The sequence below is a fragment of the Myotis lucifugus genome, unplaced genomic scaffold (genome assembly GCF_000147115.1).
Source record: "Myotis lucifugus unplaced genomic scaffold, Myoluc2.0 scaffold_131, whole genome shotgun sequence".
In the NCBI taxonomy this organism is placed as follows: domain Eukaryota; kingdom Metazoa; phylum Chordata; class Mammalia; order Chiroptera; family Vespertilionidae; genus Myotis; species Myotis lucifugus.
The window spans coordinates 740,413-764,367 of NW_005871179.1; the positions used below are offsets into that span (position 1 = coordinate 740,413).

The 23,955-nt window shown below is 41.4% G+C and overlaps 1 protein-coding gene across 8 annotated transcripts in view; it reads left to right on the plus strand.

Moving 5' to 3' along the window:
- The window catches only part of KIAA0319L (KIAA0319 like), a 113,767-nt gene that overhangs the window by 2,904 nt on the left and 86,908 nt on the right, over positions 1-23,955 (plus strand). For 6 of the 8 annotated variants that reach the window (XM_006094177.3, XM_023758469.1, XM_006094178.3 and 3 more), the window contains exon 2: positions 514-683. In XM_006094177.3, the coding sequence (XP_006094239.1) occupies positions 542-683 (142 nt within the window). In that variant the 5' untranslated portion in view covers positions 514-541. Of the gene's footprint in view, positions 1-513; positions 684-20,555; positions 20,812-23,955 lie in introns of those variants that run through there. The other 2 variants (XM_023758467.1, XM_023758468.1) reach the window with 2 other exon arrangements.

Genomic DNA, 23,955 nt, shown 5'->3' on the forward strand with positions numbered 1-23,955 from the left:
GATAACATTCTAGGGAGACTAGTGGTGAGGCAGTAGCAAAGTGAAAAGTGTATGCCCTTCCCTATAGACCATCACCTGAAATTAAAAAGCAAAAACAGGACTACATAAAACCTTCAGATCCAACGTCATCTTTTCATAGATAAGAAGTGTATTGGTCAGAGCCACAAAGCTGTTAGCAGAACTGGTACTGAAACTCAGATCTTTTTTTCAGGCTGGTATTCTTTCCATTCTTCCACTTAGATGATTTACTGTTAGACTAGAAAATAATGGAATACAAGGTGTTTCCGTTTTACAGTAGATTCATTTCACATCCCTTGCTATGTTTTTATCCTGATAATTATAGGCTATGTCAAAGCTTAGGTTTAAAATTTATGGGCAGAGATGAGCAGTGAAAGACAAACTTGAAATTTTTCTTCCCCCTAATTTATCATGTTCTCTATCTAGCATGCCACATTTCTAGGAATCAATTATTAATTACTTGGCATATTATTTCTTCTCTTTCTCTCTTTCTAGTGGACTGGTTCTGCCTATCTGTAAGGCAATGGAGAAGAAGCTGGGAGTCAAGCCAAGTTCTGCTTCCTGGATTTTATCAGGATTTTGTTGGCAGACATCTGTGAAGTGGTTGAGAAGCCTGCATCTGTTTTATATTTGCTTCTGCTTCAGTGTGCTGTGGCTGTCAACAGGTACCATTTTCTTTATAGATTTATTAAGGTTTTTAAAAAAGGGCATTTTGTGTGAGTCCTTCAGTTCATTTTAAAGACTATATAGGGAAGTTGGTAAAACAGAAGGAGGCAGAAAAGCAGTGTGCTAATTGACAGAAACAGACTATTGGTGGACACTTAGTTGGAATTATTTGTTTTGTTTTGGTACTAACAATTAAATTGGGTTTTTTCTCATATGAAGGAATTGGCATAGTCATTTGGAGATTTGCTGATGTGTAATGAAAAGAGAAAAGTTTCAAAGTTGGACAGACCTGGCAGCTGGACTTGGAGCTGGATATTTCCATTTAATAATAATAAAACTTTGAGCAAATTACCTGTTGTCCTTAAAGGAAGGCAAGACCTACCTCATTTGATTTGAGAGATAACATAATTAAATAGTATAGTACAGCATCTGAACATAGTGCTTAGTAAATGATACTTTGCTTCCTTTCCTTTCCTAAAAGAATCAATGTTACAGGGAGAATGTGTTCCTTGCTTTTCCCATAGAAAGGGGTTATGCTGATAGATTTCATAAAGTATGTTTTCCTCCTAGAGATTATTTCACCAGCTTAGAGCCTCTTGCCAGAAAAGAGTGCCAAGAAGGCTAGATTTCAAAGGATATCCTTTTTTTTCTTTCCTTCCCCTTCAGTTCATTTGTTGACATTGTTTCTTTTCAGAGTATGAAATGTGAGAAAATAGCAATTTGAGAAAGACTTCTGAGTATGCTGCCATTCTGGGCAGTGACCAGAAGAGGCTTCTGTTGTAGAGACCACTGTCTGGGATAACTAATCAGCCTTTTGCTCCTATAATTACAAAGGTTTCTATTGCTTTCCTAAAGGAATTGGTGGTCATGATCTTGAGACTCAAGTAATTGCTGTATTTAGCAATTTCAGTAACATCAACTTTGGGGTTTTTGTTGTCTTGCAGAGGTGGTTGATGATTGCATAATTATAGCACTGGAAATTGCAGTTGACAGAAAGCTGACCTAAATGTTTTTTACCTAGACGATGCTTTCCTGGGACAGCTATTTCAGGCTAACATTTTATGTAATATCATTTGAATTAAATAAGTTACTGATTTGGCACCATAAGAGTGGGAAAACCACGTTTTTTGGAATGCACCTACAGTATTCAAAACCCCTGGTTACAAACGTTACATATATTATCTCATTTAATTCTCAGGATAAACCTAAAACCAATAGTTTTATTCTCATTTTATAGATAAGGAAATTGAAGCAAAATGACTTGATTAGGATCACATAGCAAGAACATGATAGAGCCAGGATCCTAAACCCAGGTTTGTCCGCTCTAAAGCTCATGTTCTTTTTCGATGCTACTGTACCTCCTAACTACAGGTGATTTTTTGGAGGACCAAGACAATTTTTTTTACCCTGAACCGTGATATTTGAGGGATTCCAAGTACAGGGGAGGAAGAAGCATTTCCTAGTTTTTCTGTCTTTTTTGGGCTAATACTTGATTAGATATAGTGCTGTGGGCTCCTTGGGTTAGTCTTCATATTTCTGAGCTGGGTGCTTAAAAGCAGCATCCTAGTGAGCAGATTGAGTATTGAGGTGCAAAGTTGGTATTGTTAGGAGTAGTTCTGGTGGGGATTAGATTGTACTACTTATGTTTTAGGAAAGTTTGGAGCTTTTACCATGAAAGAACCAAGAATCAGGTGTTCAAACTGAGTGAACATGCAAGCAACACATGACAGATTTGTTATATATTTTAATTTATCAGATCTCTTTCTCATCATTTTTTTTTAAAAAACACAATATCCTAGTAGAAAAAAATGAATAAAGGACATAAACAGAGAGTAACATAAGAAATTAAAATGACTTATAAACATTTAAAAAATGTTCATTTCATTACTAACAAAAGAAACACAGATTAAAATGACATAATTTTTAATCCATCATATTGATGAAAATGAATGAAAAATATCTAGTGCTGCTGAGGGGTTATGTAGTTGCCCTCATATTGTGCTTGGGAATTTGAACAGAGAGTTTTTTGGCATAGATATCAAGATCTTCAAAAGGTTTATGTTCTTTGACTTAGTAATTCCCCTTCTAGGAATTTATCCCACGGACACATTTAGAAGGAGAACATTCATCAACACCCACTTATTCTATGTTGCAAAACATTGCTATAACTTCCCTACAATTGAAAGTTGTGCTTGTTGGGCAGTTGTATTCCCTGGCAATGGGAATGCAAGAACAAAGACACAAAAGTGTGAAACAGCCTGGTATATAGTGGAAACTCTACTAGTATAAGCAGTTTAGTGTTGCTGGTATATAAAGAGCAAAGCTGGAATGGCAGCTCCTAAAGAGGTAGATGGTGGCCAGGTCATGAAGGATCTTGTATGCCATGCAAAGAAGCTTTGATTTTAATCTTTTTAGGTAGGTGGTCTACAAATTTTCTTGATTATGCACTCTAATCCATAAAAAAGTTGAGGATGTACCCCGATATGTGTTTGTTCATATGTTATAACAAGTACCATTGTACTGCCAAAAACAAAAATTTAAAGGGATCAACTAAAAACCATATAAATAGCACTAATATTTTCATACTCCAGTGATTTGTCTTGTGCACCCCTTGTAAGCAAGCATTCTACCTAAGAGATCATTGCTTTAAGGAATTAGGAGCTATTGAAAAATTTAAGCAGAGGAATAATACTGGTAAATTTCTAGATCATTTTGCTGGGATATAGAAGAATGATAATAGTGAGGATTCAAGTAAGATGAAAAGGGGAGGGATGTCAGGACTAGAGTAGGATATCTACTAGTATTAGGAAGTGAATGAAGTAATCCAGGAGAAAATTGATGAGATTGTTTTTCAAGGAATCTCTCACTGAAGAGAGTAATTTCATTCAATATGAAGTAGTGCTAAATAGATGGGTAGAATTAGGAGTTCTTTAGTAAGAAATTAGAGGAGGATGTTTTTTTTCAATTGAGATATAATTCCAGAACATTTTTTTAAACCTCCCTCCCCTAAAAGAAACCCAGTACTAATTAGCAGTCACTTCCTGTTCCTCCCTCTCCTTAGCTTCTGGAAACCACTTATCTATTTTCTGATTCTGGATTTGCCTATTCTGGATATTTCATATAAATGAATTCATACACTATGTGATCTTTTCTGTCTGGCTTCTTTCACTTAGCATGATGTTTTCAAGGTTCATTCATGTTGTAACATGTATCAGTACTTCATCCCTTTTCATGGCTGAATAATATTCTATTGTATGGATATACCACATTCTGTTTATATACCCAGGAGTGAAATTGCTGGATCATATGGGAACTCTTTAACTTTTTGTTTTCTACTGCAGCTGCACCATTTTACATTTACACCAGCAATATATGAGGGTTCCAGTTTCCCTCTGTCCCCACTAACACTTGTTATTGTCTGTCTTTTTTATTATAGTACAGGATGTTACTGAAGTTTAGAAAAATCAGGAAGGGCTTCATGGAGGAAATAGAACTTGGCTTATGTATAATACATATCCAATTTGCAGATAGACAGACAGACACAGTAAGAAACAAGGACTGGTAAAATAACCAGATGGGTACAAATCATTCTTTTGTTCACTTTTTTAAAGTTACATATTCGTTCAACAAATATTTATTGCGCTAGACATGTTCTTTGTGAGGAATCTCTAGCCAGTTCCCTGACTTAGTCTTTCTTCCCGGTCAGTGAAGCTTTCTGAATGGGGATAGACCACATCTGCTGACCCCATTCTCTCACCTCTGTCCTCCTCTGAATCTAGTGAGGTCTGGCTTCTGTCCAAACCTTGGTTTTTGCCAAGGTAACCAGTGACCTTCCTAGTTGGAGACCTTTAGTTTTTATTGTAGTTAACATCTCTGCTGCATTGCATACTTCTTTCTTGTGACTCTTCTTGGTTACCTTAAGTTACACCAGACTTTACTTTGTTCTCCTCCCTGCTGATGCATTAAGCTTTCTAATTATTCTTCCCTCACTTCCTTCTTAGCTTGTCCCTTAAATGTTTTGTTCTTTGTGGTTCTGTTTCTACCCTTTTTTGTCTCACTCTTTTGTGCTCTGTCTGGGCAATCTAATTTTCCCCCATAATTATTATCTATGTGCCCACTACTCCCATATCTATAACTGTTCATTCACTTCTATCTGGGTTACAAACCATATAGCCACTTCTGTTACACATCTCCAATTGGATGTTTCAGCTACCTCTAACTTTTTTTTTTAAAGATTTTTATTTTTATTTTTACTGATTTCAGAAAGGAAGGGAGAGGAAGATAGAAACATCAGTGCTGAGAGAGAATCATTAATTGGCTGCCTCCTGCATGCCCCCTGCTGGGGATCAAGCCCTGTACCCAGGCATGTGCCTGACTTGGAATTGAACAATGTGACCTCCTAGTTCATAGGTCAGCGTTCAGCCACTGAGCCACACCGACTGGGCACCTCTAACTTAATATATAAAAACTGAACCCATGATCTTTTAGCCCTCTTCCTCCTTTTTTAGCCCCTACAACCATGAAAAGATCACCTTCACTCATATTCTGAGGTAGAAGTCCCTGAATCACTCTATAGTCCTTTCTCTCCTCCACATTCAAATCACTGTTTGAGGAGTACCATCTCACGTTTCCAGGCAGAGTGCTCCATCCCTCTGCATGTGCTGTTATCATTCTGCCTGATGTACTCTGATTCAGGTAAACATAAGCTCCTTTGTACTAGTAATGCTTTCCCTGGGTACCCTCAGTTGAACTGTTCTTTAATGTTCTCATATAGTGTCTATACATCTCTGCCACATTATACTGTGGGGTTTTAGACTTTTGAAGAGAGGTCTGAGTAGGTCTTGCTCTGGAGTGTGACCTACTCTAAGGTGAAGCCTTCCTGGTGTTTGCTGATCTACAGCGTTAATGTGATTTCTTTGCACTTACAGAACTGGAATTCCAAAATGCTTCTACCTCCTTCCCCCAGCTCTGCATGACTTCTGGTGATTCTGTTTCCCTCTCAGCCCTGTACCATCTACATCTAATAAACCTCAGTGGTCTTGCCCTCTGCCTTTACATCCCACTCCTCAGCCTGGTAGTGGACCCTCCCAATGGACTTCTGGGGCCCTGCCCCCACTTTTCACAGCTCCTTCCTCTTCATTGTCTTACCACTCAGATTCTAGGCAAACTCAGATTTCTGCTTCTTGGTCTCAGTGAAGTCCCTGCTTTGTTTGGGTTCCACCCTCTGTGCCCTGGTTGGGAAGTTGTCCCTAACAGAGAACGGGGCAATTGTAGGGCTCACTTCAAGTGTCCCTTATTTCGAGGGTTATTGCCTTGCACTGCCTCTTATCTCCTGAAAACAGTTGTCTTGTATATTCTGCCCAGTTTTATAATAGGCTAGTAGCCCGGTGCACGAAGTTCGTGCACATTGAAAGGGAATTAATTAGAGGAATGTAATTTAGACTCACTATCTAATATCAATAATATGTGAGTGTGAGGCAGTCCACGTTTCTGAAATTCAATGACATGAATTTTAGCTATTACTTTGCCAAATAAATGGAATTTACAGATATCATTTAAAAGAGCATTCAGCTTAATATTAAAAACTCTGGCTACTAAATCAGATCTGTTTTCAACTTTTTGCCAGCGTTGTAAATTGTTTGCAATATCTGCCCATTTGGGGTTGCATGTCATGGTTATGAATACATCGGGCTTGCCATACTTCGTTACAATTGCCATAGCATCCTGATATCGCTGCTGCATATTTCTGGGACTACCCTCAAAAGATGATGGAAGTATTACCATTTTACCAATCGGCACATTGTCATTTTCAGATCTAGATTTGAGATAATCCATCAAACCACTATATTTTTCAGCTCTCAACTTAGATTGGTTTGCTTTGATGAAATTTATCTGATTGGCCTCCATTTTTTAATATGAATCCATGATAAACTGTTGAGTTAATTTTCCTGCATTTAAAATAGGATTGAACGTGTCCCGCACAGAGAGATGAAATCCATAATACTGCATTTGTGTGACTCATGTCCTTACATTTTGTCTAGTATTATTGTCGATTACACTGTTGTCTCTGAGTCTTAATGCAATATCTGTTCCCCAGCCTTTTTCACCATGTGGAAAAAGAATAGGACATGTCATTGCATCTAATGTAGGAAATAGGATATTGATTTGTTTCATTTTAGTGGCATTTGGATTATTGGGATCTGGTTTACAATGAATGAGCAAGTCCCTTTCAAAAGGAGGTTCTCCATCTTCGTTTCTGAATATGACAGCAACCTTGGTTACACGGGGAGAATTATATCTACCTGGGTCACTGTTATGATCATATTTAATTGCCATTGTTACTTCTGTGGGAGCAATGCCTTCTGCTGCTGCTTCAGATTGGGCTTCCTTTTCTACCTCATGTAGCATCTTGTATGATTTTGTTAATTCATTTATTTCATGCATGAGGTTGTTGATGTTGATCATGAGTCTGAGCAGCCCTGGTTTTTTGGCATTGCTAATCTTTTACTTGTAGCTTTGGCTGTATCCAAAATATAGAGTTGAGCAAACTTCCAAGAAACACCATCCGAAGGATGTAAAGTTCCAGTACAGTGATAAACTTGTCCATGTATTCTAAAACAATATGGCCCATATCCTGATGGCGATGCAATATTTGCACCCATGGAAACAAAAGCAAAAGAACTATTTATGGAACGAATATTTTCCATGAAATTTTTACTGTCAGAATCTTCGTTTGTCATGAATCTTTTTAAATATGCCGGGTAATCTGGAAAATGTATATCATTTGGACAGACTTTCCCTTTGCTACAACATTGAGTAAATTTCCCATCGAATGGTTTTTCATCAGAGAAATTTAGTGATAGGCAAAATTCACATTGAACAGTCATTCCACCACAACTATGTTCGAGAATTGCATCCTCATGTACTCCATTTTCGCTGAGAAGGCAGTTCCTACCAGTATTGGTAGTACTTGTTGATGACTGTTCTCTAGACATATTCTGTCATCGCCATGCCTTCTTTCAACTTCAAAGGCACGTTGGTCTTTAGACATTTTCTTTCGATAACGCCGGTGTTTTTCAGCATCAGAGCGACGTTTTTCCAGTAGCTAGTGTTCAGATATATTCTGTCGCAGGCGCCGCCTTCTTTCAAGATCAGACGCACGCTGCTCTGCAGACATTTTCTGTCGATAATGCCGGCATCTTTCGGCTGCAGAGTTACGTTGTATCAACAGTTGTTCTTTAGACATAGTCCCATCTCTCTACTGTCACGGTCTGAGATGCAGGTGAATGAGAGTCCTGGCTGTCAGGCTGCTGAGAGCTGTCTGACCAAAGGCTGATTCTGGCTGTTTCTGTGGGGGTGGGACTTCCTTCTCCCAGCTGTGATGAGGAAGCTGTGGTAACAGAGGGAGCCGAGCCCTCCAAGCTGCCCTCTCTCTCACTCTGCTCTATGTGCAGCGGTCTCCTGCTCTGCCAAGTCCTCCAATCCTCCTGCTCTCCGCCTGCTCCTCTCCCGCTCTGCTCTCCACTGGCAAGATCCCGGGAGCCCATGGGTGTGGCTAGACACGCCTGGCCTCGCCTCCCTGGCCGGCAATGATCCCAGGAGTCTGCGGCCGCAGTCGCCTCCTGAGGCGCTTGACACCTGCGTATGCAAATTAACTGCCATCTTTGTCAGGTTAATTTGCATACTCACTCTGATTGGCTGGTGAGTGTGGCAGAGGGACGGTTAATTTGCATGTTTCTCTTTTATTATATAGGACTAGAGGCCCGGGTGCACAAAAATTTGTGCACTTGGGGGGGGGGTCCCTCAGCCTCGCCTGTGCCCTCTCGCAGTCTGGGACCCCTTGGGGGATGACCACCTGCTGGTTTAGGCCCACTCCCTGGGGAATTGGGCCTAAGCTGGCAGTCAGACATCACTCTGGCAGCCTGGGAGCCCTCAGGGGATATCCACTTGCCAGCGGGGAGCAGGCCTAAGCTGCAGTCGGACATCCTTAGCGCTGCTGAGGAGGTGGGAGAGGCTCCCACCACCACCGCTGTACTGGCAGCCATCAGCCTGGCTTGTGGCTGAGCAGAGCTCCCCCTGTGGGAGCACACTGACCACCAGGGGGCAGCTCCTGCAATGAGCGTCTGCCCCCTGGTGGTCAGTGTGTGTCATAGTGACCAGTCATTCCTGGTCTTTCTGCTATTAGGGTCAATTTGCATATTACCCTTTTATTATATAGGATAGAGGCCTGGTGCACGGGTGGGGGCTGGCTGGTTTGCCCTGAAGGGTGTCCCGGATCAGGGTGGGGGTCCCGCTGGGGTGTCTGGCCAGCCTGGGTGAGGGGCTGATGGCTGTTTGCAGCTGGTCACACCCCCTTCAGTGTGGGGGTGCCCACTGGGGTGCCTGGCCAGCCTGGGTGAGGTGAGGGGCTGATGGCTGTTTGCAGTCTGGTCAAACCCCCCCCCAGTGGAGACCCTCACCCCATGGAGGTTTGGCCAGCCTGGGTGAGGGGCTGATGGCTGTTTTCAGGCTGGCCACACCCCCTTTAGGGTGGGGGGTCCCCACTTGGGTGCCTGGCCAGTCTGGGTGAGGGGCTGAGGGCCGTTTTCAGGCTGGCCAAGCCCCCCGGCAATGGAAGCTCCCAGCCTCTCCTTTTTTTCTTTTTTTCTTTTATTCTGGGATTTATTTACCTTCTATAATTGAAATTTTGTTGCCTTCAGTGGAGCTCAGAGCTGGCTCCTGCTCGCTCCAGCTCCGTGGCCAGGGCCGGCTGAAAGCAGGTATCTGGGGTTTATTTATCTTCTATAATTGAAACTTTGTTGCCTTCACTGGAGCTCAGAGCCGGCCAGGAAGCTTGGCTTCCTCCGTCACTGGAGCAACCAAGCCTCCTGCTTGCTTCAGCTCCGTGGCTGGCGGCCGCCATCTTGGTTGGGTTAATTTGCATATAGTCGCTCTGATTGGCTGGTGGGCATGGCTTAAGGCATAGTGAAGGTATGGTCAATTTGCATGTTTTTCTTTTATTAGATTAGATGGTGAGTCTCGTACCAGTTACTCTGTCATGGCTGTGAGTAGAAGTCTACTGTGATTACCTGCTTATGTATCTGCTTCATGAAACTGTCTTATTCATGAAACATACCAAGCATCTGGCACATAGTAGATAATAAAGGTTTGCTGGTTTAGCTTAAAGATTCTCCTTAACACTTGTTAAGGAGAATCGTTCTTTCCTATTCTGGTTTTCAGTCTTAGCCCATTAATTAAGGACACTTCACTTCCCAGGAGGGAATAATATTTGGAAGGAATGTCTTCTTTTTCCTACCCTTTCTCTGGCTGTCTTCATGAATGGAAGACTGATTTTTCTGATTGGTGCATTTGAAAAAGAATCCTGTTGTATGAAATGACCAATCTTCAGGATTTGTATGTGTTCTCTCCTTGCCATGTTCTAACTGGTCTGTCCATGGTAGGACAGCTTGCATTTGTCCAATTAGGTAAATTTCATTCTGCATAGGAAAGTATTAGAAAGCTCATTGTGATTGTACATCTAAGCTATGTTCTCCAGTCACCTTATCACTTCTTATAATGATGATATTTTGATCTCTATCTACCTCTCACTGCCATGTTTTATTTTTTAATTAGTCCCAATCTCTGAGTGGAAGAGAGTAATTATCACCCTCAAACCGCACAGAGACTGCAGATGGGACAAAAACAGCTCCTGGTTGGGCAAGAGGTCTTTTCTCCACTAATTCTAGTTTTGATCTCATAACTGCTTATATTTGCCCCTGGCAGACAGAAGGCACCTTCTTTGTACCTACCCTTTGATTGTACTCTGAGGGCTGTAGCCCCTGTTGTACCAGTCAGACCAAGTGGTATCATTTTCTTTTAAGAGAATAATATATTTTGAACATGCATCGGTCTTATCTTCAAGAGGAAAGCATTTTCAGGAGACTTTTTAGGTGGCATTATATCCTTGCTCTTGTATCTGCTGGGCACCTAATTTAAGGTGGATGACTAATGGAATATGTCTCATAGCAATGAGCCTTCAGCAGAAACTTTCTCTTGCCAAACTGTCCTATATTCTTAACTACATTGCAGTATAGGGAGGTAATAAATTATTAATCCTAAACCTGTCTCCTCAGATTGTAGGATAATGACTTGAGTACATGGCAGCTGGGGGAAGGTAGAGTGTTCTGGTTGTTAACACAAACTATGCAAGCTTTTTTATTCTAAAATTCAGCTAGCATTGAGTAAGTCAGTGGTATCTTGTTATATCACAATTTAATTGCACTAAGACCAGTCAGAATCCTCTAAAGTTAGCCTCTCTCAGTGAAATGAAGTAATTGTCTCTTGTTTGAATACTTTTTAGTAAAAGATACTCATCTTAAGTCCTCTCTATCTTGGAAAACTATAATTTTGGTGAGTTCTTTATGCCGTTTAGAAACATGCAAACACGTTTCCTAACAAAGTAAAGAGGGATAAGAAAATGGCATAATTGGGCCAGTAAATCCAATTTAACTTAAAATTTTTCTTAAGTTGACTTTCAGGAAATCCTCAAGGGAGAAAATAATAATATAGTTAAGGAGCTTACAACAACAAAATAACAATTACAGGGCCAAAGCAAGGCCTTTTGGCTTATTTTGGAGATTGTATAAAAATCTTACTAACTGGAACAACTTCCAGTTCAAGGCATTATTATGTGGAATTGGCAGGAACATGACCAAGAACTATGTGTCTGGTTAGTGTTTGGACATTTTTTTCTCAGCTGAGTAGTATTGAAGAAATCGGGTCAAAATGCATAGCTCTTGGTTTAAGGGCCTGCATTTTGAACTTTCTTTCTGATCTTTTATCCAAGAGCTTCTTTAAAAAAGTCAGCCCATGTGGTCAGCATCCTTTAGAGCAGTGGTTCTCAACCTTGGCTGCACATTAGAATCACCTGGGAATCTTTTTAAAATCCTGATTTCTGGGCCTCACAGTGGTTCTCAACCTTGGCTGCACATTAGAATCACCTGGGAATCTTTTCAAAATCCATGAGGCCCAGAAATCAGGATTTTAAGAAGATTCCCAGGTGATTCTAATGCGCAGCCAAGGTTGAGAACCACTGTTCTAGGGCAATAGGCTGTGAGGACCAGCTGCGGCTAGAGTGGGAGAGCTGCTGTGCAGGAGACACCCTGATGGAGTGGGACTTGCTTCAGTGGGGCTTTGGTGCTCAGTCTATCCCTTGAGTGTGTCGCTTATGGATGTGTGGAGTTGTAATCTGGTATGGTCTAACACTGTCCACCGGGTACACTGGCTCCTGGATCTCCAGGGAGGTGCAAACTCTGCCACTCCTGGGCCACTCTGTAGGAGCTACAGAGGTCTGCAGATTTCTCCTATTTGTATTGTGTTTATAAATGCCTAGGCAAGGCCCAGCTGTGAAACAAGGAAGGCTGGTGCCAGTGCCAGGTCTTGGGCCTTTTATTGATAGGTTTAGGGCACCCTGACCCAGTTGCTGCTTGTTTGAGACATTTAGCAAAGTCTGATGCAGGAGCAAGGACAGGCCATTCATATGCAAAAGTCACTGCACACAGATTGGGTGGGGCTGCATATTGGATCCGGTGGGGTCTCAGGGAATCACCAGGGCAGAGCAAACAAAAATGGCTGCCAGTCAGCCCTGTGACCTGGGAGGTCCCAGAACAGGAACAATGACCCCTGCCAGCACCTCCATCTGCAAGAAAGCTGCCCCCGAGTTCCTGCCCTGATGCCAAACAATCCATTTCCTCCTTGTATGTGTCTGTGTCCCCCAGAGCCTCACCTTGGTGCTGGAGCTCAGAGGAAGCAGGATCTTGTAAGTTCAGTTCATATGCCAGCTCTTTAAGAGGAAAAGCTGGGTCTCCAGCAGCCTCCATGTCACTGAGCCCCAATCCCTGCTGGTTTTTACAGCCCGTAGTTATGGGAACTTATTTTCCCAGCTCTAGAAGTCTGAGCTAGGGGTCTGGTGTGAGGCTGGGACCCTTTGCTCCTCATGGGGGCCCTCTGCAGAGCCTATTGTCCCCCCCACCCCACCCCCGATTTAAAAAGCGGCACACTTGGGTGCTGGTCCAGCCTGTTCCATGCCTCTGCCCCTCCTATCTGTCTCACCGTGCTTTCTTCTTTACTTCTCTAGTTGTAGGACTTCCATTCATCCAGCTTTCAGGCAGTTCTGGGTGATGATTGTTCTGTATTTTAGTTGTAATATTTTAAAAATATATTTTTATTTCAGAGAGGAAAGGAGAGGGAGAGAGAGATAGAAACATCAATGATGAGAGAGAATCATTGCTCTGCTGCCTCCTGCATGTCCCCTACTGGGGATCCAGCCTACAACCTGGGCATATGCCCTTGACTGGAATCGAACCCGGGACCCTTCAGGCCAACACTCTGTCCACTGAGCCAAACCAGCCAGGGCTTAGTTGTAATTTTTAAAATATATATATTTTATTGATTTCTTACAGAGAGGAAGGGAGAGAGATAGAGAGTTAGGAACATCAACCAGCTGCCTCCTGCACATCTCCCACTGGGGATGTGCCCGCAACCCAGGTACATGCCCTTGACCGGAATCGAACCTGGGACCTTTCAGTCCGCAGGCCGACGCTCTATCCACTGAGCCAAACCGGTTTCGGCTTAGTTGTAATTTTGATGTGGTTGTGGGAGGCGGCGAGTACAGGTGTTTACCTACACTGCCATCTTGGTTCTCCTCTGGCCTTTCTTCATTGTCAGGAAAAGTAGACCTCCATTCATACAGCTTTACAGGTCTGAGGTTGGTTGAAGCCCATGACAGGGTGTGCTGTATTGTGCATTTTCCATAACTATAACATGTCACTAAGGAGCATGACTGCTACTTATTTCTTCCTTCAGCCAAGGATACTTTCCCTCTGGAAGAGGACTCTTCTGCTGCGATGACACCACATGGCCCGCAGCCCTGGTTTATTTCCTGGAGCACTGATGATGTGCCTATGCTTGGCAATGCCTCGTGCTAGGCCAGGTTAGCTCTGTCTTTTGGTCAGAACAGTGTTTTGACTGGAGCTGATTCAATAGCACTTTGGATTTTGTTTCAGAAGTAGCTTGCAGAGTTAGTCCCTTCCTTCAAAATGTATTTACTGGATGCTTACAATCCTAGGCATTAGAAATGCAGTGATAAGACAGACATGGTCTTTGTACTCACGGAGCTGGCAGTCTTTTGATTCCTTTGTCATTTCTAGGGAACAGAAATTCTTTTTGAGAGGTTAGATGTTACTGATATCAAGATTTCCTCCAGCCCTGGCCAGTTTGGCTCACTGGATAGAGCGTCGGCCTGGGGACTGAAGAGTCCCAGGTTCGATTCCAGTCAAGGGCATGTACCAGTAGGGGGTGTGCAGGAGGCAGCTGATCGATGCTTCTCTCTCATCGATGTTTCTAACTCTCTATCCCTCTCCCTTCCTCTCTGTAAAAAATCAATAAAATATATATATATATATATATAAAAGATTTCCTCCAAAAAGGCTGAGGCCTTCCTAGGGTCCCAGGGTAATTCAGTGACAGAAACCCATTCTTCTTTGCAGAATCCTAGGAATGTAAGAGAGTAAGCAATCGATATCCCAAGCTGGTCTCAATAGAATAACCTTCTGCTAAGAATTATGTAGGTGAAGCCCCTGTCTACAGTATAGTAGGTCTCCAGCTTTCAATCCAGCCCATCCTCTCTACCACTAATAACCCACATTCCTGAATAAGCAGTGAGGGTGACTATCTGGAGATTTAGAAAAAGTGCTACAGCTGTAGTCTTTATCCCCAGTGTGGAAGTATGTGTTCTCTGTTGATTTCATGGGTGTTAGATGTATTCAGCCAGTCAGCTCTTTAAAATCTCTGCATCAGGGTGCTCCTGCCTTTTTGGCATCAGGTTTGTTACTCAGGCCCTCAGGTGAACAGTTCCAATGCTTAGCATATGGCAAGCACCAAGTTATATAAATCCTGAACTTCTCTGGTCAGTCACGAAAGGAAATTGTAAAATACCCTAAAATAAGAAGGAATTATAATGTCCCAGAATGGTGCATTAACCATCAGAGATGCTGGCTAGGAGAAACAAAAGCAGAGAAGAATGCTGCCCAAGGCCTCTCTCAAACTCCAACTACAGATTCTGCCCCTAAAGATAAGTGCCCAGTGTGACTCACTCCAATACCCCTTTTAAACTCTCCCAGCAAATGGCAGGATTTTAAAGAATGCTCTTTTTCTTCCAACTGGCTTAACATCATGCTTCGATTCTAAACCAAGTAGCACATTTGAGTTTGAAATAAATATGTGCTCATGGATTCTCTCTTTTAGGTAATAAAGGGAATGACTAGCATTATCAGACCTGGGAGATGGGGAGGTTTTACTTCTGTAGCTCTAATTTGAGATTCAAGCTTAAAATCTTAAAGGACTGCCATTCTGAGTGTTAAGAAATGCCCCCCCCCCCCATTTCTCTTTTTTCTTTTTCTTTTTTTGATAACAATGTTTATTGTCCTTGACTGAGGGCAACCTGAGTCATCTGGAGGCTTATGGAAGTAGGCCTGGTAGAATGAGTGAGTCTTAATCAGAACAAATGAAGCAGCCTTGTAGAGAGAAGCTGAAGAGTCATATTCCATTTCAGAAAGCTGAGTAATCTGTATCCTACTGGGTCAGTCTGTGGCTTTTGGCCTGAAGCAAAACAGCCCCCTGTGCTGAAGCAGTGCAAGCTTTTCTTCTACCTGTGCATTCCACTTCATCAGTCTCTTAACAGCTTGGTTTCAAAATCACTCTCAGCTCTGCTCTCCAGAGTATGCTTCTAAGCCAGCGGTTCTCAACCTGTGGGTCACGACCCCTTTGGGGGTCGAACGACCCTTTCACAGAGGTCGCTTAAGACCATCGGAAAACACATATTGAATATATAATTACATATTGTTTTTGTGATTAATCACTATGCTTTAATTATGTTCAATTTGTAACAATGAAAATACATCCTGCATATCAGATATTTACATTACGATTCATAACAGTAGCAAAATTACAGTTATGAAGTAGCAACGAAAATAATTTTATGGTTGGGGGTCACCACAACATGAGGAACTGTATTAAAGGGTTGCGGCATTAGGAAGGTTGAGAACCACTGTTCTAAGCTAAACCCTGACATTTCTCACAGTGCACTTTTCAAAAAACGGCGCATTTTCATATTCCTCTCTGTGAAAGGTTAAAGGTTTGTGTTTGGCCTCTAAGCTCAGGTAAGCAGACCTCAAGCAGGATTATTTGCCCAGGATGTCAAGGCAGAGTCAAAAGTTCTCTGGTCTTTTCATGGAGACTTTCGCTGCCAAGCATACCCTCCTTTCCTTTCCTAAGCTGTTTTGATTGAGCTGTTTCGATTGAGCTGTTTCACCTCCACTCTCATATTTCATGTGGGGGTTGCTGTCTTGGCAGCATAGCTGCTTCTGTCAGTGGGGAGGAAGAGGTAAAGAGTAAAGGCCCTCTGTGCATTGATGTGTTTTCAGGGGTTTTTCCTGTGTGCTTATGGGGTGTGTGGTGTGTGTGTGTGTGTGTGTGGTCTGGGCAGAATATAAGGCTATCCAAGACACATTTGGATAGCCATAAGGCTTTATGTTCTGCCTAGAATTAATGTCACTTTTGAAGCAGTAGAGAAATATTGCCATTTACAGATGAGGATAAGGAAAAGTTAGTTTCTCTGTGGTTAGAAAGAGTCCATACTAGGTAATTTGATAGTTAGAAGTATTGACCATTTGCCCAAATTTTTATTACTGTCAGTAGAATGTGTGAATTACAATCAACTTGAAAATGGAGCTATAATAGGAATATAGATACCTGTCATAAGAATGAAGTATATTAAAAGCCACACATCTGCAGTAAATAAATAAAAAAATATCAAATTATCTGAATGTTAGTTCTGCATTATTATTTTTTTTTGTTAATCCTACCTGAGGATGTTTTTTCCATTGATATATATATATATATTTTTTTAGAGGGAGTGAAAGGGAGGGGGAGACACACAGAGAGAGAAACATCCATGTGAGAGAGACACATTGATTGGTTGCCTCCCGTACATGGGGCCGCAGATTGAGCCTGCAACTGAAGTATGTGCCCTTGACTGGAATTGAACCTGCAACCCTTCAGTCTGGGGGCCAACGCTCTAATCACTGAGCAACTGGCTAGGGCTGCATTATCTCTCTATATAAAAGCCTAAGTGACCAGCCGACCCTCAGACTGGTAGCTATGATGTGCACTGGCCATGAGGGGGCAGACGCTCGATGCAGGAGTAGAAACCATAGGCATGGAAACATGGAACAGAATGATGAATCACAGAGGGAAGGGAGAAGGGAGGAAGGCGGGAAAAGATTAACCAAAGATCTTATATGCATACTAGAGGCCCGGTGCGCGGACTCGTGCACTGGTGGGGTCCCTTGGCCTGGCCTGTGTCCACTCGCAATCCGGTACCCCTTGGGGGATGGCAGAGAGCTGGTTTCAGCCCGATCCCCACAGGCCAGGCTGAGGGACCCCACTGGTGCATGAATCCGTGCACTGGGCCTCTAGTTTTTTTATATATGTTTTTATTGATTTGACAGAGAGAGGAAGGGGGCGGGGGAGAGAGAGAGAGAGAGAGAGAGAGAGAGAGAGAAGAAAAATGTGGATCATTGATCAGTTTCCTTCTGCATACCCCCTACTGGGGATCAAGCCCACGACCCAGGTGTATTTCCTGACCTGGAATTGAACTGACAACCTCTTGTTGCATAGGATGATGCTCACCCAACTGAGCCCACTGGCCAGGCCTGCATTATATTGATGACTTTAACTTGATTATACATTTCTAATGTTTGTGACCCCTGGTTCTTTATATGTGTTGTCTTACATTCAGTGTTAAGATATGCATACTGAATTTTAATACCTTCTTTAGGATGCTTAATTCAGATCAATGATAATTAATATTTATGTGTTATGTGCACACTATACATATATTCAGTTCAGGTCCACAAATACTGTCCCCATCTAAATAAAACCCAGTTCCTGCCATCAGAGAATTCACACTATGGAAGCAGAGATAGATGTAGAAACTTAAAATAGCACGATAAATTCCAAGACGCACTATGGGAGCACAAAGAGTGGGACAGGGATGAGCTGAACCCTGTTCTGCAGCAGCCTTCTGAGACAACTAATATTCTAATCCCTTTGAACTTTCTTCTACCAGATTTATTTGAAGTGTTTTTTAACCTGCAGAGCTCTTTTTACTTCTTTATTTCATAAGGAGGGAAGAATATGTACAGCTCTGTAAAGTCTAGAGAATAAGAGCCCTAAGAAAATTATTTCTGTACAGACACAGATTGGCTTTGATTTCATTTAAATAAACCGGCTCCCAAAAATTCTAAGAATACTAACTACTCACACAATTTCGCTTTCATTTACACACAGATGATAAAGCATCTGTAGCTCTGCGTTTTATTTGCTATAAGCAAAAAGTGGTTTGAGATATTTAAGTATTCGAAGCTTGGTTGTATTGAGTCTTTACATGTCCCAGTTCAGCCCACTGCAGTTTTTTGGTTTTTTTTTACACTTACATAATGCTCCAAAACCAGAGATTTTTTAATGGATAAATTGACATAAACTTTTCCTCTATTGGCCATATCTGCTAAAATAACACATCATGGTTTGCTGTATTATTTCCTCCAAAGCTTACTGCTATTTTATTTAATTTACATATCTCTGCCACAACCCTCTAAACCAGCGGTCGCCAACCAGTGGTCTGTGAGGTCCAAAAGGTTGGCGACCGCTGCTCTAAATGGCCTTCTCTTTAGAAACAACAAAATCAATCAGCACAAAAAAAGAAAAGAAAGAAAGGCCTTCGCATAAACAAAAGTGCTCTGATTCAAGGTTCACTGTGTGGGTTTGAAAAGAAGGTTGTATGATTGTGGTGAATGCAAGCAATTTATTAGCTCTGCAGTGGGAGACAGCAATCAACTGCAGGTTCATAACAATCACATCTACAGTGGGCTGTACAGGTAACTGCTAGATCCTTGTCATCAATCATATCTAAGTACTTTTCTCTTTAGAAAAAACATTTTCTTTCTTTTTAGAACCATTTTTATGTACAGGCCAAAATTTATCTGTTATCATTTGATACCTGTGATTTTTAAAGTACAAAGACTATTACACAGAGAGGTGTGGGTTCCTTCACGCTGTGGCTTGGAGGCGTGCTCTCCTTGCTGACAGCATTCTCCAAAGACTTTTAGTCATAAGGTGGTGGGAGAAATAACGAAGCAGGAAATTCTGAGTATGTCACATGTAGCAATGTAACCCCCTATTTAGTTTTTTGTTGTTGTTTTTTAAGTACATGGTTAAGTCATTTGCCTTCAATCTGCTTTTATAATGCCCTTGATGACTGTATAATTTCTAAGCAGGTGACTTTATGGTAGGAGAGTTATTTTCAGCTATACCAGTGTTTTTATTAATACTCTTACTTATAACTTGGTTGTGAAAATGGCTCTGGACTCACCTTAACAGATAGGTCTTTTGAAACTTAATAGCAACTGTATCCAGTTAATGCAAACTTTTGATTAGTAAAGTATCAATCAGATAGACACTAAGGCATTGAGATTATGATAGACTGGTTTTCATTTTGTCAATTAGGTGACTAGAACTTTGAGGTTTTTTTGTGTTGCTTCCCCCCCTCCTTCCCTTCTCATCATTACTCAGGAGAAGGGAAATTAAATGGATCTAGATGTCATCAGTAATGGATGGTTCTCTGCTTAGGTGAACTGGGAAGCCATTCTCCATTATTGCTGTGTTCCATGCTGAAAGCCCATCTTGATTGTGAGTGAAATGGAGTGGTCTGAAATAGATAGCTCAGGGAACTGAAGTTTGGTTGGTCCTTTCATGAGGAAAGATTGCTTTGAGATTTGAAAGGATTTTTCAGTTTAGTGTTTAGGCAGGAAAGGCTGTTTCCTAGCTGGTTATGTTAGATTCAGTTATCTTTTTTTTAACCCACTTAGATTCTCTTCAGTTTCTCTCTGCACATCTCTCATCATACCTCCCTTTCATTGCTCTCCCCAATTTAATTTGAAAAGCTCTTTCTAGCCTGGCCAGTATGGCTCAATTGGTTGAGCATTGTCCCATGCACCAAGAAGTGGTCGGTTTGATTCCTGGTCAGGGCACATGCTCAATCCCCAGTAGGGGGCATGCAGGAGACAGCCCATGGATGTTTCTCATCGATGTTTCTCCCTTTATCTCTAAAAAAGTCAATAAAAACATTTTTTAAAAAAAGGAAAGAAGAGCTCTTTCTAATTTTTCAGTGAACTGGGAACTTTTGCTTTGTTCTCCTGTATCTCTTCTTTTATTCAAAGAAATTAATTAACATTAAGGATCTGACTCAAATGACTGAAATTCAAGTAAATCCATATTGGAACTGACATCTTTTGCTAGATTTTGTTAGTTTAAAAAAATAACAAATTTATTTAAATATTGGAGAAATTTAAAATTAACAAATAATTCCTTGTATGCCTGCTAGTGTTTTGCTGGGCCTACAAATACAGAGATGCAAGATACAACCTCAGCATTTAAAGAGGACAGAGTGTGTGAGGTAGACAAACAAATATGAGCCAATGAGAGAAATACTATGATAGAAGTATATGTAAAATATACAGAAGAGAGGTGGGATGAAGGTTTCATCAAGGAAAACTTTCTGGAAGAAGTGGTGCCTGAGCTGAAATGAAGTGTAATAACAACAAAAGTAATGGCACCAATATTTACTGAGCTTTTACTACATGCCAGGGATTGTGTTAATACTTTGCATGGCTTATCTCCTTTAATATCTATAATAACCCTATGAGTTAGGTATTGTTATTCATTCTTTCTTTCTCTCTCTCTCTCTCTCTCTCTCTTTCTTTCTTCACATGAAGAAACCTGGAATTTTGACCCAAGATGATACAGTAAATTGACTGGATTGAGGTTCAAATCCAGGCAGTCTTACTTCAGAGGCCAAAGCCTTACCCAGACTTGTGGGGTGAAGGCTAGAAGATAGAATGAGATGGAATCATGGTATTGATCATCATATGTGATTTCTTTTGAAACAAAATTTTAAGCTCAGTCTTCTGAGGGTTCTCTATGAATCTCAACTTGGAGACTGGATATATTTTCTCATTAAACCAAGATTAAGTGAATGTTGTTTTCATAGTTCTTTTAACCTGGTAAGTATAGTTATTCTGCCTTAAGAAGGTAGATAACATTTCTCTCCTCTTTGGCCTGTAAATTTGGCCCTCTTTCTTTTTTTATAAATATATTTTTATTGATTTCAGAGAGGAAGGGAGAGGGAGAGAGAGAGCTAGAAACATCAATGATGAGGGAGAATCATTGATTGGATGCCTCTTGCATGTCCCACACTGGGGATTGAGCCTGCAACCGGGCATGTGCTCTGATCGGGAATCAAACTGTGACCTCCTGGTTCATAGGTTGATGCTCAACCACTGAGCTATGCCGGCCAGGCTGACCCTCTTTTAAGGAGATGTTGTATACTATTTTTCTCTTCGGCAATTTGCCACAATTCATTCAGTACCTTTGAGGTGTCTTTAGCGACAGTCTTATAGGAGAGGACTTAATCTTCTAAGTGTTCTTAACTAGAGAAGTAAGTGCTGCAAGGCCCAGGTTTTGTGATCAGTCGTTGGAAGCCATTTCCCCCCGCCCCACATCTAGCAGATGAGAGTTAATGTGAAGAGTGTCTGAGAGGTATCTGTTGGGCAGCTAGTTCAATAGGGAGTTTGTCTTTGGGAAAAATGGAAACAGTAAAGGGAAGGGAGTCAGACTATGGATACAAAGCCTACTCATTCTTGTTTAGCAGTTAGTTTAATTACAGCAAATCACTTACTTACACCATAACATTTAACAAACTGTGCTCTTAAAGCTAGGCACACAGCAAAGGCAATGAGTAGTAATTACTTTCTTTTCAAAGGACTGCTTTGTGAGGCTACTGCCACCTTTCACTCTAACCTGTGTACAGTTGAGGAAAAAAGTGTTGTCCTTTTGCAAAGGAGAGAGGGCAGTGATTATTACCTTGGTTTTTTCCAAACTTCATAAATACCTGATTGTGCATTTTAAAGGATTTAATTACCTCCTCTGCCTGGCTTTCTGAATATGCTAACCTCTGCAGAAGAGAATTAGTCTTCGGGAGTAATGTGAAACCATTTTTGTATTTGTTTGTTAGTGGGTGTGCAGGTGACAGACACGCTGACAGACAAAAGGAAGGTGAAGGGTGCCCCCTGGGGTGGTTTGTTTTTGAACAGTTCCTGTGAGTTGTTTTTGAGATTAATAATATGCCTGCTTAGGCTTCTTGGCTGAGACCTGCTGCTTCTGAGAGAATGCATAGTTTATTTTACTTTAATTTTTCCATCACCATTGCATACTTTTTTAAAAAATATATATTTTATTGATTTTTTACAGAGAGGAAGGGAGAGAGATAGAGAGTTAGAAACATCGATGAGAGAGAAACATCGATCAGCTGCCTCCTGCACATCTCCCACTGGGGATGTGCCCGCAACCCAAGTACATGCCCTTGACCGGAATCAAACCCGGGACCCTTCAGTCCGCAGGCTGACGCTCTATCCACTGAGCCAAACCGGTTTCGGCACCATTGCATACTTTTGATGATAACTACAGGAAGACAGATTATATGGAGCCATAGTTCAGTCACTGACTTCATCAAATTTAAGGCTTCTGCTCTACTGTTTGATAATAGTTTATTAAAGGAAAGCTTTGAATGTATTCTTGATCATATTTTAAAATTGTGAGAGTTCAAGAAAAGAATTTTAGTTCCAATGAAAGTTCAAAGTAAGTACACCTTTTACCTATAAAATATCCTAACTATGTATTGTTTTCCACAGCAACTTGGTTCCCCTTGCTGCCCATTCCCACCATCTCAGCCCTTCCATTGGGATGCAATTTGATGAATTTGGTTAAAGCGTGAATTCTTAAGGACCTTATCAATATCGCTCCTAAAATAGGGGACATTCTGTCTCTGCTTTCCTCTTGGTTGCCAGCCAGCAGTTTCCAAGTTAGCTAGAGAAGTCAAGCTTGTTACCTGAGATATAAGAATGCTAGAGGCAACAGCACTATCTCTAAATAATTCCAGTTTTTCACAGCTTCCTAAAAGTATTTGGTGAATTTTCTTCTGGCAATAATTTATATATTCTATAGACTTTTCCACCCTGGGACTTGGAATTAGGAAACCTGGTCTAGACTTTGTGCCAGATTTATTAGAATTCTGTCTTTTGAGAAGTGGTAATAAGTAAGCATTGCTAGTTCCACAGCCTTCTGTTTTGGGAATCCTCCAAGTAATGCATATGGGAGTCCTACAGTCTCTGCTTTGCTATGGTTTTGAAAAGAAAAGGATTGGCTCTGCCCCCTGTTCTCAACTTGGTAAGCTTTCTACATGCTCCTACAAACAGTGAGTTCCAGACTTTCCCAAAGGTTCCACCTATTGTAAGCCAGGGCCCCCTCCCGCCCCCCCCCTTTTTATTTAAAATAAGAATTTAGTATTGCTTTTGCTTAGGCCCTGGGAGCAGAGCCAGGCTATGGAGGCGTGGGCAGGAGAGGAACTGATCTAAAATTGGAGCTTATTTTCATCTTACCTTTTATCCAAGTTACATCTAGAATCCAATATTGACTCTACAAATGATTCCCTGCTTCCTCCCCTGGTGAACTCTTTTTCTTAAGAGTAACAACAATGAAAATTGAATCTTGGAGAGGTTAAATTGTTTTTCAAAGGTTAAATTACTAGTAAATGATGGACCTAGAGCTGAAACCACAATCCATGCCTTTTAACCATTTAAGGTGGTTAACTATCTTTTAATCATCTAAAAGGAAGAATTATCTACTGAATGGATGAAAAAGAATTGTGTATCTCCTATATTTTTATTATTGAACATGTAGTGGAACAACATTAAATAAAAAATAACCCAGTAAAAGCCCTAGCCAGTTTGGCTCAGTAGATAGAGCATCAGTCTGCAGACTGAAGGGTCCCAGGTTCGATTCTGGTCAAGGGCACATGCCCAGGTTGTAGCTCAATCCCCAGTAGGGGGCGTGCAGGAGACAGCCGATCAATGATTCTCTCTCATCATTGATGTTTCTATCTCTCTCTCCCTCTCCCTCTCCCTTCCTCTCTGAAATCAATACAAATATAGTTTAAAAAAATAACTTAGCCAAATCCCACTAAACCTGGAAAGCCAAGAGTTCATAGTACCTACTTCCCTTATTGGGAACTATTGGGATTAATTTTCTTAGCAACACTGTAGCTATCTAACCTCCCCA